At 43.9% G+C, this 16,999-nt stretch overlaps 1 protein-coding gene and 1 pseudogene across 1 annotated transcript; one reads left to right on the top strand and one right to left on the bottom strand.

The window, feature by feature from the left end:
* Window positions 1–461: 461 nt before the first annotated feature.
* Rab33b (RAB33B, member RAS oncogene family) lies at window positions 462–11,067 on the bottom strand. Its single transcript, NM_001108944.1, has 2 exons — window positions 10,414–11,067; window positions 462–3,163 (listed from the first exon to the last, which is right to left on the bottom strand). Exons 1-2 carry the CDS (start codon window positions 10,660–10,662, stop codon window positions 2,723–2,725), a joined length of 690 nt encoding a protein of 229 aa, NP_001102414.1. The 5' UTR covers window positions 10,663–11,067; the 3' UTR covers window positions 462–2,722.
* Window positions 7,057–7,426, top strand: LOC108350008 (60S ribosomal protein L35a pseudogene; annotated as a pseudogene).
* Window positions 11,068–16,999: the final 5,932 nt, after the last annotated feature.

The following is a 16,999-nucleotide window of genomic DNA, read 5'->3' as shown; positions in this document are numbered from 1 at the left end:
ACCTATAATACAGCTCCAGGGGATCTGATGCCCTCTTCTGGGTTCCACAGGCTCGCTCCTGAATACACATCTGTTTGTGTATCTGGATATGGCCAGTTGGTGAACCCAGTATCTGATTAAGACAGCTATGTCTGGATGCAAGTTAGCAGCTGAACTCGAGTAACTTAGAAAACACAAACTGACTATTAGCCACCTCTGCACTGTCCAGAGCGTCCAGGTTGCAGTCTTGTACCTGACACACTCTTCCTTCTCCACCTCTAGTTACCTCTATTCACGCTGCTAAATCCACACTGGCATCTTTAGAGCATGCGATGTCTGCACTGAGTATTCTTGAGAATCCCTTATGTTTTAGACTTTGGGTTTGGTTTTAGTCATCTGTATCAACTTCACTGGTTGAGAATTCCTAATCCAAAAACCTTCAATCCAAAATCTGCAAGATTCTGAATGGAATAAAGATCGTGTTTTGGATTTTCAAGTGAATGAACTGCAGGTTGTACATATTTCCTGAAAAGCACAGTAGTCAGGAGGAGGTATGTTCTTTAATTTTATATTCAACCCAGTAAACAAAAGAAAGGAATACCATTGCTCATGGAAAAGATGATTTATTGTACATTGTGGGAGAAATATCAAGAGTGACTGTTTCGCAGCAAAGCTACTAACCTGGCTGAGAAAACGTCAAAGACCTTACACTGTCATCAAGCTGTCTGGAGCCAACCACAGCGGATGCCAAAGGAGTTTGCTTTGCTGTCTGCAAATTAAGATCTTTTTTCTAAAACATCTGAGACTTCCAATTAAATGTCAGCCAAAATAAATTCCCAGATGTACAAAATGTGTGATTTGTCCTTAAAAAAAAAAACTGGATGTCAGCTCACCGTCGTTTTGGTCAACAGTCAATAAAGTGCTTTACAGACACTTTGGACTACGTCGAAAGACATTATCCTTGCTCACCTGATATGTATCTGTTTAAAATAAAAAACACTAAAGTGGTAGGTCGTTACAAATGAGATACAAATATGTTTTGATTAATAAATACTAAAATGAAAAAATTATGTAAAGAATGCTCATTAAAAAAAGTTACTTTAAAAAGAAAATTATTAATTAACAGTATTGAGAAAACAATCTTGAAACAGCAGGAAGAAAGCCATAGGTATGCTAGGAAAACATAGCGGCCTCCCCGTGTACAGAGAGAGCGCTGAAGAACAGTGAACAGACAGACGCTCCTCTGTGGAGACATCCTCAGCCGCCTGTCACCACAGCCGGCTTTCACTAGGAAGTAGTTCACAAGTCAGCATTCATTCGGACAAAAGAATCTTTAATCTTTAATTCTAGTACGATTAAGGAAAATGTATTGGACCAGTCCTGGTGACAGGGGCTCTCATGCCCAGCCCTTGGAAGATGGGGCAGGTTGGTATGGCTAAGTCTGTGACCACCCTGGTCCCAGGCCAGTCGGGCCTACGAAGTGAGGCCTTGTATTTAAAAAGTCAGGAAGGAAGGGAGGGAAGGAGGGAGGGAGGGAGGAAGGAGGATCTTTCTAACTGCAAAGAAAGCCAATCTAGGCGCTAATCTTTATTTCATTGTATTTACTGAATTAATATTTAAATTTTACAATTATCCCTTAAGTTACTTTTACTTAGTTTATTAAATAGAAAAATTTTGCTTTCATAACTGAATTGTCCAGTTGAGACCTTCAGAATAAATGAAACAAAATCTAAAACTAGGTTGGATTATGTTTGTTTCCCACATTACGAAAATATTTAAGTAAAACATATTTTGGCTTCATTTCCTCTAAAATTGCCAAGGGTTGCAAGCTGTCACAACAAGGATGTGCAACTCAGGCTGAGCGTGGCTTACGCACCACTCTGCTAACATCTTCATATGTAAGCGTGCTATTTCCTTTGTGCAAAGTCTTAAATTCAAACTACAAGTACTTAGGGCGAAAAAAATAATCTTTCTAAACTATTTCTTTCATCATTGAGAGACAGGTAAGATATTTTTCAATATTTAACTCATTTTGATACCAAGTAACAGTTTGTTTACCAATTTTTATACCAAGGTCATAAAATTCAGGCATTTAAAAACAAAACTCATCCAACAGGAACACATGTAGAGCCCCCAGCCAAATGGATGTTGACTGATACCAGCTCCGAGTCACCCAGCCATCTGTGAACAGAGGACAAGGGGTACCAGAAACTAGCTTTGTAGACATTTGATATTTTAACTAAATGTCACAGCTAAAATAAACTCCTGTTACAACCGCTTGAATTCTTTTGATTAGCTTTTAGTGCTTAAAGACACAGAGTAAAATAAAGCACCCTATTAACGTGCTGCTCGCTCCAGCTCTGCTCAGCACGTGTGCACCGGTCAGCACGTGTGCACTGCACAGCATGTCTTTTGCTGTCCCAGGAACACAGAGTGGAGCAAGACTGACCCTTGAAGTTCCACCATGCTCACTTGATGTTGCTTCATCTGGCTGGAACTGGAAAGATGGCTCTGGTCATCCTGCCTTTGCTTCCCTTTTTGTTCCAGCTGTTGAGCGGCTCTCTCCATGTGTTGTCTCAGTGACAAACTTGATTAAGAGGATGCAAAATACAAAAGGCATCGGAACAATGGTAACAGCAGGATGATCCATTACATTTAAGATTTACTCTGAGGAACTTAATCACTGTCACACTTCACAAGCTTCTCTTCAGGTAAGTCAGCCGGTGATGGCTACGCCTACAACTTAGCACCAGCACGTCACCGCAGGTTTTGTCTCAGGTTTCAGGCTGATTCTGTTATCGGGCAGCTGGCTGAGCATCAATGGTTTGTGGCTCTTTAGTTTATGAGCCAACGTCATAAATATAGCTTCTACGTGGTCATTATCATTGGGGTTTTTAGCAGAGGTCTCAAACAAAGGCATACTGTGTGTGTCAGCAAACTTTTGTGCCAAGTCTGTGGGCACCTGAATGGCACTTCTCAAGTCACATTTATTTCCCACCAGAATTCGAGGTATGTCATTTGCCAGCAAATGCTGTTTGCATTCCTCTATCCAAGATGGCAGGCTGTGGAAGCTGGCCATGTTGGTCATGTCATACACAAAGACCACAGCATGCACGTTCCTGTAGTAGTGCTGGACCATGCTCTTCCTGAACCGCTCTTGTCCCGCAGTGTCCCACAACTGGATCTGCAGGGGAAAACAAAGCAAAGCTGACAAGCTCAGTCCAGTGACACACACAGAGCTTAGCTTAGCCACTATTCCTGCTCCCCAACTCCTCCCCACTGTCTAGTTTGTCTTTTCTGTGTTACCTGCAGGGTTTAGACTTCATGATTCTAGTCTAGTCACAATGTGACTACTAAATATAGATTATAAACCTGAACAGGTATGGTCTTTAAAAATATTTTTAAAGATTACTGAAGGGGACACACATACATGTACATACACACACACACACACACACACACACACACACACACACACACTGTGCCATTTAAATTAAAGCATCTCAGAATAATACAACCCGGCGTTGCACCTGGCATATCGCTGAGTGTAATTCTATTGCTCTGGAGATGGGGTTAGAGTATCTAGAGTTTGAGACAAGCCTGTGCGACTGACTGAGCAATGCTCTACTCTAAGTTTAAAGATTGAGAGGCTGGAGAGACAGCTCGGCGGATAAGAGCATTTGCTGCTCTTGTAGAGAACTAATATCGGTTCTCAACAGTCGGTAACTCTAGTTAGGGGAACCAGCATCCTCCTCTGGGTACCAGGCACACAAATGGCACATAAAATGAAGTAAATGAAAACCTGCTTCAAAGGTGGACGCTTCACTGACTCTTGTGACCTCCGCTACTGAATGACCTCCGGTCACCGTGACCACTGTGGCCTCTTTCATGGCCTTTGGCTTTAGCTTCAAAACCACCTTTCTTTTCATTGCCTTTTTTTTTTTTATTAAGTCATTTGAATTTGGGGTTTCCAGGGTAACCTACCAACTGACCTGTCTGAACAACTGAACCCTTGGCTCTGAGCTCCTACCCACAGCTACACAGATGGGGGGGGGGGAGGGACTATCAGTTACCAGACCCAATCCTTCCCTGACCCACCCTGACAGGAAGAGAGATGTATAATACAATGAGATGATGGTTTGATGAAGGGCTAAGGGGGTTTACACAGAAGCAAAATGGGTGGGATCCCCAAGAAAGAGACACTGAGTAACAATCTTGCAGAGAAATACAGGAGAGACATTCCAAGCCAGCAGCGGGAAACCAGAGAATGATTTGAACCTTGAACTCTAGGATGACTGAAGGGAGAGGGCATCGAGCATCAGACAAGGGACGCTGTGTGAGCTGTTTGTAAATGAGAGCTGAGCTGCTATCAAAGTTCAAAGCAGGTTTGGATTTTCCCCAGTACTAAGAAGGAAACCCATCACCCCGAACATGCCAGACACGCACTCCATCACTGAGCTTTCTAGACCTCTATCCCCTCAGAGAGGGGCTTAAGAGAAGTCTTCCAGCTAGGGTTTCGACGATGGGAGTAACAGGAAAAACTGCACAATGAAGCTAGCTGAATTAGGATGTAAAAGGTAAAGATCACAGCGGGACGACCTGGCAGATTCTGAGTTTTATGTAATTTCCATTTATCATGATAAAAACAGGGCTGGAGTAGAGCTTAGTGATAAGAGCACTGCTTGAGCAGAGGGTATGAAGAAGCCTTGGGTTCAACCCCTGGCACAGAAAATAACACAAAACTATTCTTAGATTGCATGTCACATAAAAAAAAAACCAATAGAGCATTTGACTCTGTTTGCTATATACCACGTTTTCATTCTTTGTGTTTAATAAAATACCTATTTTATCAATTATTACTCTTTAAATACTTGATCTAAGGGAAAAAGGTATCGATTGTTTCTCCTTAGTTAAAATTACTATCCTGTCTTTAACATGGCCAAACCTCACTTTTCCCTTTCTAAACAGGAGCCTCTGTCTTATACGTTTAAGTAGTGATGCAGATCGATGATGGAACACTGATTAAATCTCCAAATATCAGGCTATCTCAAGTATCTGCCACGGCGACATGACTGCTGAGAGGCGAACAGCCAGACAGCAGGAAGAAGCACGTGGATTAAGACCGGGAGAGCCAATCTGAAAGTCAAATGCATTTGTATTTAAGGAATTAAGTTTTATTCAGCTGCCAAAATTCTGTGAACAAGATTTTCTCTTTCAGATATATATATATATATATAAATATATGTGTGTGTGTGTGTGTGTGTGTGTATATATATATATATACATATATACATATATATATATATATAGAGAGAGAGAGAGAGAGAGAGATATCTAGCACTCAGAAATCAATTAGGAAATACAGACTTAGTGGAGTTCTGGTTCCTTTCTTCGTGTGTGTGTTTAGACAGGCTCTCACTAAGCTCTGCCTGGTGTGGAATTGAAGACAACTCTTTTTTTTTTTTTTTTCTTTTTTTCGGAGCTGGGGACCGAACCCAGGGCCTTGCGCTTGCTAGGTTAAGTGCTCTACCACTGAGCTAAATCCCCAACCCCTGAAGACAACTCTTAAAGGCTACCACACTGGTGGTGGCTGTCACACAGTTCAACTGCCCAGCAGCATAGCCTGACTTCTTTTTCAGACTGATCTCTCAGGGCTGGATTAAAGGTGTGCTATCATGCCTGGCTCTTTTTTTAAGACAAAGAGGCCCTCAATTCACTAACAGTCAGGCAAGCCTTCACCTCAAGGCTGTCCTCCTGGCTCAGCCTCACATTATGTAACTCTGGCAGGCCGATGACTCACATCTACCTACCTATGCTTCCTGAATGCTGAGAACAGAGGCCTGATCAGACCCTGCTTAGGAGAGGTTTCACAAAGACTCTATACACACAAGGACGAGAGGGGAGTTTAGACCACAGTGCTCGCCCAGCATGTCCACAGCCTTGGACTCAATCCCCAGTGCTGTAACCATGTGTGTGTACCTGTAATCCCAGCACCTACGGGTAAAAACAGGAGGTTCATGAGTTCAAGGTTAGGTTGGGGAGATAAGTCCCACCTTCAGAAAGGCCCTGTCTCAAAAACTACAGCAGTGGAGAGCAATTGAGGGAGTCATCTAAGATCAACCTCTGGCCTCTACTCACACATGCATGAATGTGTCCACACACACACACACAAATGTACATAAACTCTGTGTGTGTGTGTGTGTGTGTGTGTGTGTGTGTGTGCGCGCGCGCGTGCGCTCGTGCGTTTGAGGAGACAGGGTCTCACTGTTTCCTGGATGGCCTGGAACTTGCCATGTAGATCAGGCTGACCTCAATCTCAGATGTGCCTGCCTCTACTTCCTGAGTGCTGGGACTGAAGATGGACCCCACGGCATCCAGTCCTGGAACCATAACCTTATGAGGGTTTTTTTTTTCCAAAAAAGAAAGTACATCCTTTATTCTAAGCCAATGACTGACTTAAAATCGGATCCTAGGTGTAAGGGACTATTCCTAATACCCCCTCACCACTACCACCATCACCTTCTCCTCTTCCTTTTTTTTTAGTTGTTCAAGAGAGGGTTTCTGTACAGTCCTGGATGTCCTGGAACTCACTATGTCAGTGATCCTCAACCTTCCTAATGCTGTAACCTTTTAACACAGTTCTTCATGTTGTGGTGACACATAACCATAAAATATTTTCATTGCTACTTAACTGTAATGTTGCTACTGTTATGAATTGTACCTGATGCTCTTAGGTGACCCCTGTGAAAGGATTCCTCAACCCCAAATGGATTGTGACCCTCAGGCAGAGAACCACTGCACTAGGAAGACCAGGCTGGCCTCAAACTCAGAGATCCTTCTACCTCTGTCTCCCAAGTGCTGGGATTAAAGGGAGAAGTAGATGGATTTCAGTGAGTTAGAGGCCGGTCGTGGTGCAAAGAGGGTTTCAGGATAGCCAGGGCTACACAGGAAGACAGTCTCTAAATTAATTAATTAGTCAGTTAGTTAATTAATTAAAAATTTAAGCGGGGTTTGCCTTCCTCTTTCCGCCATCTTGGCAACTTGGAGGCCTGCTGGGAACAGGACTTCTAAAAAAAAAACAAGTATGTCTGGAAGGCTGTGGTGCAAGGCCATTTTTGCTGGCTACAAGCGAGGCCTCAGGAACCAAAGAGAGCACACGGCTCTTCTTAAAATTGAAGGTGTTTATGCCTGAGATGAAACTGAGATCTACTTAGGCAAGAGGTGTGCTTATGTGTACAAAGCAAAAAACAATACAGTGACTCCTGGAGGCAAACCAAACAAAACCAGAGTGATCTGGGGAAAAGTAACTCGGGCCCATGGAAACAGTGGCATGGTTTGTGCCAAATTCTGAAGCAACCTTCCTGCAAAGGCCATTGGACACAGAATCCGTGTGATGCTGTACCCCTCCTGGATCTAAACTAATGGAGAGTAAATAAATAAAAGTAGATTTGTGCTCTTGTAAAAAAAAAATATATATATATATATAAATATCTCTGAAAAGCAAAAACAAAATAAAAAGTCGGGTACACAGCCCATATACCTTAGAGAATAGAGGTTTATTTGGTTCACAGCTTTATAGGTGGGCAAGCACACCTAATAACTCATTAATCCATAAATGAGATTAATTCACTACTCTATGAGCTAATCCCTTAACCAGCCAACAGATTAGCCTAATTAATCTGTGAAGGAATTAGCCCATCCATAAGTCTGAAGACCCAGTCACCTCCCAAATGTCCGACCTCCGAGTTTCATTAGCTAGGAGCGTGGGGATTATATTTCAACACCTGAAATTGGGAGACATTCTCAAGCCACAGCGTCATTGGCTCACACTTGTGTCTTGGTTGGTTGGACTCCAAAGTCTGGGCAACTTTCCCCATAACTGCTTACCCCAAAAGCACACACCAGAAGCTTTCCTGCTTCCACAGGCTCCTCTGCTGTACTGGCTGGGCTGTGTCGACTCGACACAAGGTAGAGTCATCAAAGAGGAGCTGAGAAAAGGGCCTCCAAGACATCCAGCTGTAAGGCATTTTCTCAATTGGTGATCAGTGCAGGAGGGCCCAGCAGATTGTGGGCGGTGCTGGGACTCCTGGGTTCTACAGTGAAGCAGGCTGAGCAAGCCAGGGGAACCAGGCCTGTAAGCAGCACCCATCTGCATCAGCTCCTGCCTCTGGGTTCCTTCCCTTCCTCCCCCCCACCCCGAAATTGCTTTCTGGTCATGGTGTTTTGTTGCAGCAGTAGTAAACCTTAAGACATATACCTAACCATTTTACTTTTTAAAAAAAAAAATTATTTATTTGATGTATGTGAGTACACTGCAGCTGTCTTCAGACACACCAGAAGAGGGCATCAGATCCCATTACAGATGGTTGTGAGCCACCATGTGGTTGCTGGGAACTGAACTCAGGACCTCTGGAAGAGCACTCAGTGCTCTTAACTGCTGAGCCATCTCTCCAGCCCCCTCTATTCCTTTTAACAGAGAAAGTCACCTTCTACTCAACCACCTCTTACTGCCACGTACACAAATGACTCTTTCCTCAGCTTCTGCTGGAATCGAACATGGGGCCTGGTGCATCCTGGGAAGCACCCTGCTGCTGAGCTGCACCCCATTCCCATGAGTCTCCCTTTACTGTCTTTATACCATAGTGTAGCCAAATGACCACGCTGGTGACCTGAAGAAGATGAAGATTAATGTTTATGGGGCTGGGGACATGATCAGTCAACAAACTGCTTGCCAAAGTAAATTTGAACCCTCAGCACCTGTACAATGCAATCCCAGCCCTGGAGAAGGGCTTCCTAGTCAGTCAGTCTCATGGAATCAGTGGGTTCCAGATTCACTGAGAGACTACCTCAAAATGTAAGAGAGCACCTAAGCACCTGACATCAACTTCTAGAGCCTAGATTTACCTCACTCACATACACACATGCTCATGCACATCTGTGCATCCACACACATAAAATAAAGGCAAATTTAAAAGCAAAGGGGCCCAGAGAAGGGTTGCTCTCTTAATTCAGATGATTTGCCCTTTATTGAAGAGCAAACCAAACCTGCTCCAAGTAGACTGACATAGAAGACTGCAATGTAAATCAGAGTAAAATCAGTTGCTTAAGGAAGTCAGGAGTCCCGGGTTTCATCTGGGGGGGGGGGGGGGGTTATGTTTGAGACAGGGTCTCACTGTAGTCCCCCTGGCTCTCCTAGAACTACACACACACACACACACACACACACACACACACACACACACACACACACACCAAGCTGACCTTGAACTCACAGAAATCAACTTGCCTCTATCTCCCAGAGTGCTAGAGTTAAAGGCATGGGTACTCCCCCCACCTCCATTTCACATGTTTTAAGGAGTAGTATTAAGTGACCTTTAGTGGTTTTGCAATGAAGTGTCAAGGTTGACAACATCAGGAGGCCCCTGACTTGTCAAGGCTCTTTATTCTGCAGTAGAGGACCCCAACCCTTCAGAATCCCAACCTGGCTGCCTTGGACTTCCCTATGGTGATTACAGAGTCTGAGTCACAGAAGCCACCTGGGAGACTGTCTGTTCTTGTATCAAGAGATATGAGTTTGGCAAACCACTTAAGAACCATCACACATAAATGCCTTGATGAGGAAATAAATTTTTTCCTAGATAAACTGCTTATCATACCAAAAACGCCTCAAAGGCAACAGGTTTTTGGGTTTTTTTTTGTGTGTTTTTTTTTTCTATTCTTTTTTTCGGAGCTGGAGATCGAACCCAGGGCCTTGCGCTTGGCAACAGGTTTTATTTCCACAATACTTTGCATTTGTGCAATGCTCAAATGAATTCCTAGAAATAACGGAGGTTTTTGTTTTGTTTTTAAATTTGGGTGTTTGGGGCTTGTTTGTTTGTTTGTTTGTTTGTTTGAGACAGGGTTTCTCTGTGTAACAGAGCCCTGGCTATCCTGGAACTAATTATGTAGACCACGCTGACCTCAAAATCACAGAGATCCTAGTCTCTGTGAGGTCCGCCTGCTTCTGCCGCTGAGTGCTGAGATTTATGGAGTGTGCTCCCATACCCAACTTATAACGGAGTTTTCTGTGCTTGAGAAATTTCTGGGTTTCTTTAGGTCATGCAACTCCCAGCCCTTAACTCTCACCCAAGCAACGGGAGCGGGAGATGACCACCCCCTAACACCCTTGATACTCAAAAGTGTGGTCCACAGACTCATTGCATGTGCGTTACAGGGGAGCTTATCAAATCATAACATGCTTTTTTGAAAAACAAGATGTCCCAGGTAAACCTGATGCACATTAGAGGTCGGGGAACACTGCCTCAGAAGTTTGATATATACAAACACACTTTCCCAAGGAGCGCACACACTTGCCTAGACCCTGGGTGCGGTCCGGACACCTGCCAAGAAGGGGTGGCCCTCGGTAGAGACAGCGCCTCCGCCCCATCCGCTCACCTTAATGCGTTCTCCATCGATATCCACGGCTCGCTCTCGGAAGTCCACCCCGATCGTGGCCTCGGTGCGGTCGGGGAAGCGGCCGGCGCAGAAGCGGTAAGTCAGGCACGTCTTGCCCACGTTCGAGTCACCGATTACTATGATCTTGAAGATGCGGGAGCGGGCGGGAGGCAAACATCCAGATGCCCCTGACACTGCACAGCTGGATGAGAAGCTGACCTCCAGCGACGACTCCATCTCCGAAGCCATCCTCCCGCCCCGCCCGGAGCTGAGCCGGAGCAGAGAAGCCGCGGGAATGGCGCCACGCCAGCGACAGCGCTCCCTGGCAGTGATACACAACGCCCAGCTCCCCACAGCCCGCAGGCACCACAGCGCGCGTGCGCGAGCAGCTCTTGCCCACCCAGGTGTGGCGCCCCACTAAGGCCCCGGCGCGTGCGCAGTAGATCTCTGCCTGCCGGCGCAGTGTACCTGGAAAGATGCGTCGGCGATCCCTGACTGGACTGCGGCGCAGAAGGTCCGCCTGAGGGACCTCTGTGTGCGGCGCTCCAACCTTGGACCGCCTCGCCACGTCCCAGGTTCCCAAGCTCTGGAGGAAGCGGCGCAGCTCTTGGGGGCGGGGAGAGAGACACCAGAGAGGAAGGAGGTGCGGCCCGGCTACCGTCTCGCGAGAGGCGGCTGCGCAGTGTCGTCGTGGCCGCCGGATCGCGGCCGGGGATTGGGGGGGCTTGGACCTGGGGTCTGCGTATCTCCGTTGCTCACCGCTTCCTCCAGTGGGGAGCGGGGCGGAACGGCGAGGGCAGGACAGTGAGAGGCTGCTCAGCTCCTGCCCCTGACCTCTACCTCCACATTGCTGCTATGAAAAGTGTGCACTAACACGCCCAGCTCAGTTTGTTTTGTAAAAACGAAAAATTGTCTTCGGCTGGTTTGAGCAACACAGGCCTCTTAAATCTCTGAGTTCCTTCATCTTCTGAGTTAATTCTCTTCATCTTCATAGAGTTCCAGGACAGCCCGATCTCCGTGAGGCAGGATCTCTCAGTCAAACCCAGAGTTCACCCCATAGAGCTAGTCTTGGTAGCTAACTTGCTCTGGGGATTCCAACTAATTTTCCAAGGTAGGAATTACAGGAGGGCTTCCATGCCTGCTCAGCATTGCCCTGGGTTCTGGGATCCAAATTTAGAACCTCTTACTTGCCCTGAAAACACTTTAAGCACTGAGCCATCTCCTTATTCCCTTCTTTCCCATTCAGCCCCCAACAGAATTTTCATATTGTAGCTACAGATGGTCTAGAACTTCACTGTGTACCTAGGTTGACTCTGAACTTGTGGGAATCCTGTCTCAGTCCCCTGAATACTAAGGTTATAGGTGTGACCACTATGGCTAACTGAATTTTTCCATTGGGTTAAAAAAAAGTGCTACTGAAGCTGAGTGTAATACCACATGCCTATAATCCCAGCACTGAGAAGGCTGGGTCAGGAGGATTGTGAATTTGAGACCTACTTGGGCTTTATAATGTTAACGGTTACATGTTGACATTTTAGAGTCAACTCTGAAGGACCTGACATGTTAACGTTGTAAGTCAGCAAGTTCCAGTGCCCGTTAATAGCTGGCAATGAAACCCCTAGGTGAGATAGAAAGGGCACTTCTCAAAGTGGCTGAGGCCAGCGTGTATGCCCCATTCCTCAAGTGATGCCGTGAAGCCAAGCTGATGTCTGTCCCATGTAAGTGGTAGCATTACAGGAAATGCTCAGCAGGAAACTGGTATTTCATAAATGGCCACTGAATCTGTCCAGCTTCATCCAGAAGAGTGATGGTCCCTTTTCTCATCCTGGAGACCAAATAAGACTTCCCCCTAGAACAAGTAGAGAAAACAATTTTCACTATACAAAGATGATTGCTATACAAATATCCCTGGAAAAGACAGCCCAGAAAGAAAGCTGTTGATCCCTGGCCAAATAAATGGAATTTAGAGAGGAAACTGGGGTGCAAAATTTGATAGGATGACTTCAGATTTCATAAAAAAAAAATCATTTTGGTATAGGTGGCAATGATTTTCAGACACAAAAACATAGTGAAACACAACTTGGTTTATACTTTAAAGAAGAAAGGCCCTTTCTTAAAAAAAAGGAAAAAAAAAAAAAAAAGCTAGGCATTCTGGAAACACTCCGGGATAAGCAACTAGATAAATAGCAAGTGTTTTTAAAAATCATGTAAGAAATGTCAAGACAGTGGTAGAACATATAATTGGCATGCACAAAGCATGGGTCCAATACATTGTGTTAAGAAAGGAAAGCATTTGTCAGCCAGGCAAGGTGGCACATAGCCATGATCCCAGGTCCTCAGAAGGATAAGGCAGGAGGATCCCAAGCTCAAAATCAACCTGCTGAATGTAGCAGGATCTGCTCTCAAACAGTATACCAACTATGTCCACATAATGTCAAATAAATATGTGTGCGTAAATAAAAGCTCAGCAGTAAATCACTTGCCTAACAAGGCCCTGCATTTGATCTCCAATACTAAATACCCTTAAAATGTCAACAATTCTCTTAGAATAATACTTATGAATGACTAAACTTGTTTTTTTCTAAGTAGACTAATATAGTAGAAAAGAGATTTCTCCAAAACAGGATGATGGGAATAGCTATTAAACTATTCACTGGTGCCCTCCGGTGGCTACACAGGGAGGATGCTCTTTTCCACAAAGCCATCTTTATTAACATAAATATAATTAAAAAGTAATACTGGAGCTAAAGGTGTAACTCAACAGTAGAGCACATGCTTACCATGTGTGAAGCACATTTGATCTCTAGTGCCAGATGTAGTTATTTTTAAAAGACACTTAGTTACAACTATCGCGTTATAGTTGAATAAATATAAAAGTCAAAGAACTTGAGACACATTTTCTGCTGGGGTCGTAGCTCAGTTGTGAATGTCCCTATGTACTATAGGCAAAGCTCTGGGTTCAGTTTGCAGAGCTGCATAAAACTGGGTGTGTTGATACACTCTAATCCCAGCCTTTGGGAGATGGAGTTGGGACACCAGACTTTCAGGAGCATCCTCTGAAATCTACATCATTTATCCACCAAACTTCTATTCATACTTCTAGTTGCAACTACCTGTCCTCTTTACAACCCCTCTTCTTCATGTATTTTACTGGGTACAAATTATTCCTTCTGGGAAATTTTGTATTGGTTGCATTCCATTTTCCCTTCTTGCTTAAATCTATGTGCAATGACTATGTACATACATGTTGATGAGTGTGTATCGTGTGTGTACCCAGATGGATGACAAGAGATCAGTCATGTATCCTCTATCAATCTCAATTGGCTTTTTTTTTTCGGGGGGGGGGTCTGTCTGTCCTAGAACTTGCTATGTAGAGCAAACCTGCTGTCTCCCAAGTGCTGGAACTGAACTCAGGACCTCTGGAAGAGCAGTCAGCATTCTTAACCACTGAGCCATCTCTCCAGTGCCCATCTTCTTTTCCAGTCCCCATCTTATTTTTTGAATTATATTTCTGTGTGGATGTGTGTAAACAGCCACATCACAACAGGGATATGGATATCAATGGAATTCCTTCCACCATTTAAGTCCCAGATCATCAGTTTTGATGTCTGATGCTTTCTTGTGCAACTACCTCACCAGCTTTAAACCAGTTAGTGTTTAAGACAAGTTTTCTCACTGAATCAGGCAATCTGGCCAGCAGACCCCAAGGGATCCTCCTATCTCTGATTCACAAATGCTGGAATTATTAGCCTGTTTTTTTTTTTTTTTTTTCCAGAGCTGGGGACCGAACCCAGGGCCTTGCGCTTGCTAGGCAAGTGCTCTACCACTGAGCTGAATCCCCAACCCCATAAGCCTGGTTTTTATGTAGGTGCAGAGGTATGAACACAGATGCTCATGCTTTCAGGGCAAGACTTTACCAAGAAAGCCATTTCCAGAGCTCCAGGGAAGGTAATTTTTTTTTCAGTTCTGCTAATTTACTCATTTTAACTATAAAACCTTACATAGTTCAATTTATCCATACCTATTTATTCTTGTGGGGTTTTTTGTTGGTGGTGGTTTGGGTTTTGTTTGCTTGTTTCAAGACAAGTTTCTCTGTGTGGCCCTGGTTGTCTTTGAGCTCACTCTGTAGATCAGGTTGGCCTTGAACTCAAAGAGTGCTGGAATTAAAAGCATTCAACACAACTGCCCAGTAACATTCTTGTATACAAATATAATTCATAAAAGTTAAAAATTGAGGGGTATCAAGGGAAGAATTATAAACAATTTCCTAAAATATTGGTCCAATGAGCCATATAGCAAGCGATGATCAGGAATAATAAAACTAGCAGTACTGATGAGAATGACCTCATTCATTTAAAGTGGGTGTAGACTCTACATTGAGCTGCAGTGATAAAAAAGGATAAAAGTTTTATCTGTTTGACCTAGAAATTTTTAAGTGTCTGAGACATCTGAGTCAGTCTGTAACCTAATTCTAACTTACCTGCAAGCTGCTGCATCAATTCCATTATATTGCTGTGGTACTAAACCTTTAGTTTGTGTCATTACTTGGCAATTGAGTCACAGATCAAAGAAAATAACCTTAATAATGCTGAGTCTCTGTGAAGGCAAATTGAAAATGGAGACCTCCAGGTTACCACGGTGAGGAGTAATATAAACTCTAGAGAGGCAAGGAATAGCTTCAATTCTGCTACTTGTTTAATAGCCACTAACCAGCAGAAAACATCCTGGACACAACTGAGGCTGGATGACAAAATTATCTTTTATTACCTAAAAATAGGAGCTAGATTTTAGAGTCCTGCCCAGAATGTTTGTTCGACACCCTGAGCAGGTAAGTTTACATGGCGACTTTGAAGCCTGTCCACCCCTTTACCAAACGCTCCATTACCAATATTCCTGGCACAACTAAGACTCGTAACAGGGATTCATTTATTAACAAGTAAATGCAATCTGGTAGTGAAAACAAATGGTCAGATTCAACTGTTTTCAGAAGTACTGGACTGGTATTTAAAAGCCCAAGGATTTGTCATTTGTCCATTTAAAAGTGCTACTGTCTAGGGAAATTTTAAAGTTGTTTCAATGACATAAAATTAACAGGCTGGCTTTTTCTTTGTTCTCTACTGGTGTCTCAGTATAGTAAACATGACTTAAGTATATAGTGGATGGTAAATCAATCAGAAAGCTCTTACCAGAGTTAAAATTCTAGACTCATTTACTTAGCCTAAGAGAAGTCACAATCTGTACTTCCGTACTTTCTTGTTGTCGCTTTAAGAGACAAGGTTTCTCTATGTACACCTGGCTGGCCTGGAACTCACTCTGAAGAGTAGGCTATCTTCAAACTCAAGATCCACCTTGCTTCTGCCTCCCCAGTACAAGGATTAAAGGAGTGCACCATCATGCCTGAGACAGTGCCTCTTAACTTTGACTGTACCTTAGAATTTCAAAAAAGGTCAGGGTAGGTTAGACACTGTCAGTACTAATACTAACTGCTGATCATTAATCGCATTTCCAGTGGGCCTGGAACTTGAATACAGGGTCAGTGCTGAGTTTACAATTTCAAGGACTGGGGCTGGAGAGAGGACTCAGTGGTTAAGACCACTGGCTGCTCTTCCAGGGGACCAGAGTTCAATTCCCAGCAACTGCATGGTGGCTCACAATTTCAAGGAATAAACTTGTCTCCTCCATGGAGAAAAGCGCAACTATGGACTAGAGCTGCTGACTCTCACTATGCTGTTGAGAAGCTAGACAATCCTGCATACTCTATCTTTGTAAAGACTAAAGCTGTTGGGCTATTGAAAGAAACATCTAGGTATGTAGTATGTCTGACGCCAAAGCCCTTAATATTCTCTGAAGGATTAGAAACTGAGTGGCAGTCTTTGTAGTTAGTCAGTTTCACTAGGTATGGAGTACCTGGAAAGTGCCTGCTTCAAGATGAACCATTCACTGCCAAGCAGTATCACAGCAATGGGAAAATTAAGAGATGGTAATTCCACCACCTGTGTCCTACAAAGACATGACCATTTCTGATGAACTATGTAAGAGCAAAGATTATGTGGAAAATATGTCAATAAATGATTACCTGTGGTATATTGACATGATTATATAAGGCCAGCAGATGAACCAAGAAGATGAATCTTCTATAGTCATAAATAAGGATTAGGAAACTCGAGTGTGCAGATGACCTAAGTTCAGTTATTGCTACTTCCTACATTCTGTGGGTGCAATTATATTTACACAAACCTTGAATATCTATTATGCATTGCTCTTATACTTGTCTAAGGCTGCATAGGTTTACTACGTGGGTGAAGGCACTTGGCCACAAGCCTGATGGTCTGAGTTCAAATTCCGGGACTCATACATGGTAGAACTGACTATGGCAAGTTGTCTTGGACCTCCAAGTTTACACACAATGAATAGAACTTTCAAAAATTAAAAATGGACTTACAGCCAGGCATGGTGGTGCACACCTTTAATCCCAGAACTGAAGGAGCAGAGGCATATGGATCTCTGTGAGTTCCAGGCCAGGGCTATGCATAGAAACTGTCTTCGGGTGGGAGTGAGGAGACTTACAAGACAACACATTAGTCAT

The sequence above is a fragment of the Rattus norvegicus genome, chromosome 2 (genome assembly GCF_021556685.1).
Source record: "Rattus norvegicus strain SHRSP/BbbUtx chromosome 2, alternate assembly SHRSP_T2T, whole genome shotgun sequence".
NCBI lineage: Eukaryota > Metazoa > Chordata > Mammalia > Rodentia > Muridae > Rattus > Rattus norvegicus.
Note: the sequence above shows the minus strand (reverse complement) of the source record. Positions and strands in the feature narration are given on the sequence as shown.